General features: G+C 42.9%; 1 protein-coding gene across 1 annotated transcript in view; it reads right to left on the bottom strand.

Annotated features, from left to right (window-relative positions):
• Nucleotides 1-2,032: 2,032 nt before the first annotated feature.
• The window catches only part of LOC110447651 (RNA polymerase II-associated protein 1-like), a 27,508-nt gene continuing 26,368 nt past the window's right edge, over nt 2,033-3,172 (bottom strand). The window contains exon 29 of the mRNA XM_021493497.1: nt 2,033-2,327. Coding sequence (XP_021349172.1) covers nt 2,033-2,327 — 295 coding nt within the window. The remainder of the gene's footprint in view (nt 2,328-3,172) is intronic.

Below are 3,172 nucleotides of genomic sequence, written 5' to 3' on the forward strand. Positions count from 1 at the left end.
GTAACGACATGGCTAGTACTGCTGGAGTAGGGCCATATATCTATAACATATAACGACACAGCCTAGTACTGCTGGAGTAGGGCCATATACCTGTAACATATAACGACATGGCCTCGTACTGCTGGAGTAGGGCTATATATCTGTAACATTTAATTACACAGCCTCGTACTGCTGGAGTAGGTCAATATATCTGTAACATATAATGACACAGCCTCGTACTACTGGAGCAGGACCACATATCTGTAACATATAATGACATGGCCTCATACTGCTGGAGTAGGGCCATATATCTGTAACATATAACGACATAGCCTCGTACTGCTGGAGTAGGGCCATATTTCTGTAACATATAATGACACGGCCTCAAACTGCTGGAGTAGGGCCGCATATCTGTAACATATAACGACACAGCCTCGTACTGCTGGAGTAGGGCTATATATCTGTGACATGTAACGACATGGCTAGTACTGCTGGAGTAGGGCCATATATCTATGACATATAACGACATGGCCTCGTACTGCCGGAGTAGGGCCACATATCTGTAACATATAGCGACACAGCCTCGTACTGCTGGAGTAGGGCCACATATCTCTGTAACATATAATGACACAGCATCGTACTGCTGGAGTAGGGCCATATATCTTTAACATATAATGACACTGCCTCGTACTGCTGGAGTTGGGCCATATATCTGTAACATATAATGACATGGCCTCGTCCTGCTGGAGTAGGGCCATATATCTTTAACATATAATGACACTGCCTCGTACTGCTGGAGTAGGGCCATATATCTTTAACATATAACGACACAGCCTCGTACTGCTGGAGTAGGGCTATATATCTGTAACATGTAACGACATGGCAAGTACTGCTGGAGTAGGGCCATATATCTATGACATATAACGACATGGCCTCGTACTGCCGGAGTAGGGCCACATATCTGTAACATATAGCGACACAGCCTCGTACTACTGGAGTAGGGCCATATATCTGTAACATATAGCGACACAGCCTCGTACTACTGGAGTAGGGCCATATATCTGTAACATATAGCGACACAGCCTCGTACTGCTGGAGTAGGGCCACATATCTGTAACATATAACGACACAGCCTCGTACTGCTGGAGTAGGGCTATATATCTGTGACATGTAACGACATGGCTAGTACTGCTGGAGGAGGGGCATATATCTATAACATATAACGACATGGCCTAGAACTGCTGGAGTAGGGCCATATATCTATAACATATAACCCATATATCTGTAACATATAATGACACAGGCTCGTACTGCTGGAGTAGGGCCACATATCTCTGTAACATATAATGACACAGCATCGTACTGCTGGAGTAGGGCCATATTTCTGTAACATATAATGACACGGCCTCAAACTGCTGGAGTAGGGCCGCATATCTGTAACATATAACGACACAGCCTCGTACTGCTGGAGTAGGGCCATATATCTATAAGGCTATATATCTGTAACATGTAACGACATGGCAAGTACTGCTGGAGTAGGGCCATATATCTATGACATATAACGACATGGCCTCGTACTGCCGGAGTAGGGCCACATATCTGTAACATATAGCGACACAGCCTCGTACTGCTGGAGTAGGGCCACATATCTGTAATATATAATGACACAGCCTAGTACTGCTGGAGTAGGGCTATATATCTGTGACATGTAACGACATGGCTAGTACTGCTGGAGGAGGGGCATATATCTATAACATATAACGACATGGCCTCGTACTGCCGGAGTAGGGCCACATATCTGTAACATATAACGACACAGCCTCGTACTGCTGGAGTAGGGCTATATATCTGTAACATATAATGACACAGCCTAGTACTGCTGGAGTAGGGCCATATACCTGTAACATATAACGACATGGCCTCGTACTGCCGGAGTAGGGCCACATATCTGTAACATATAATGACATGGCCTCGTCCTGCTGGAGTAGGGCCATATATCTTTAACATATAATGACATGGCCTCATACTGCTGGAGTAGGGCCATATATCTGTATCATATAATGACACAGCCTCGTAATGCTGGAGTAGGGCCATATATCTGTAACATATAGCGACACAGCCTCGTACTACTGGAGTAGGGCCATATATCTGTAACATATAGCGACACAGCCTCGTACTGCTGGAGTAGGGCCACATATCTGTAATATATAATGACACAGCCTAGTACTGCTGGAGTAGGGCTATATATCTTTAACATATAATGACACAGCCTCGTACTGCTGGAGAAGGGCCACATATCTGTAACATATAACGACATAGCCTCGTACTGCTGGAGTAGGGCCATATATCTATAACATATAACGACATGGCCTTGTACTGCTGGAGAAGGGCCACATATCTAAATTGTACAACTCATACTTGTTACAATGTTAACGATTGGGTAAAATTGATTTCATTACTGAGGGTGGCAAATATTTGTTTAAAAGAGCTGTCATCCATGCCATTATTACTGTGAAGGAAGCGTTTGGATTGCCCGGATGTTTAGGTTATTTCCAGGTTCTATTTTTAGAATTTTATATTCACCTGATTTCACAAAAAACGGTTATTATCTATTTTTATTGACAGGGTTGTGGAGGGCTCTAGGCCAATCAGAATCTGTTTAAAAATCAGTTATATAGCAAAACAGTTGATTGCTTATTGATTCATGCCTGAATAAGGGATACAAGATTTCCATCAGATATTGTTTTGTGTGTTTCAATGACGGAATATTTCCATGCATGTAAAATAGGGAGAAATTCAATCAGTAACACTCAAAACTGTAGCTTTTATTCTTATGCAAATGAAATAAGATCACTTTTCACCTATATAACAAAAAAATATATCCAGGTTGTGAAGCAGAGGGTACAAGAAATAGAAAGAACAGAGGAGGTGGTGGCTTACAAGGACTTACTAGTGGAAGGACAAACGGAGACAAGGACTTACACGTCATAGAAAGACAAGTGGCAACAAGGACTTACTAGTGGAAGGACAAACGGAGACAAGGACTTACACGTCATAGAAAGACAAGTGGCAACAAGGACTTACTAGTGGAAGGACAAACGGAGACAAGGACTTACACGTCATAGAAAGACGAGTGGCAACAAGGACTTACTAGTGGAAGGACAAACGGAGACAAGGACTTACACGTCATAGA

The sequence above is a fragment of the Mizuhopecten yessoensis genome, unplaced genomic scaffold, assembly GCF_002113885.1.
Source record: "Mizuhopecten yessoensis strain PY_sf001 unplaced genomic scaffold, ASM211388v2 scaffold401, whole genome shotgun sequence".
NCBI lineage: Eukaryota > Metazoa > Mollusca > Bivalvia > Pectinida > Pectinidae > Mizuhopecten > Mizuhopecten yessoensis.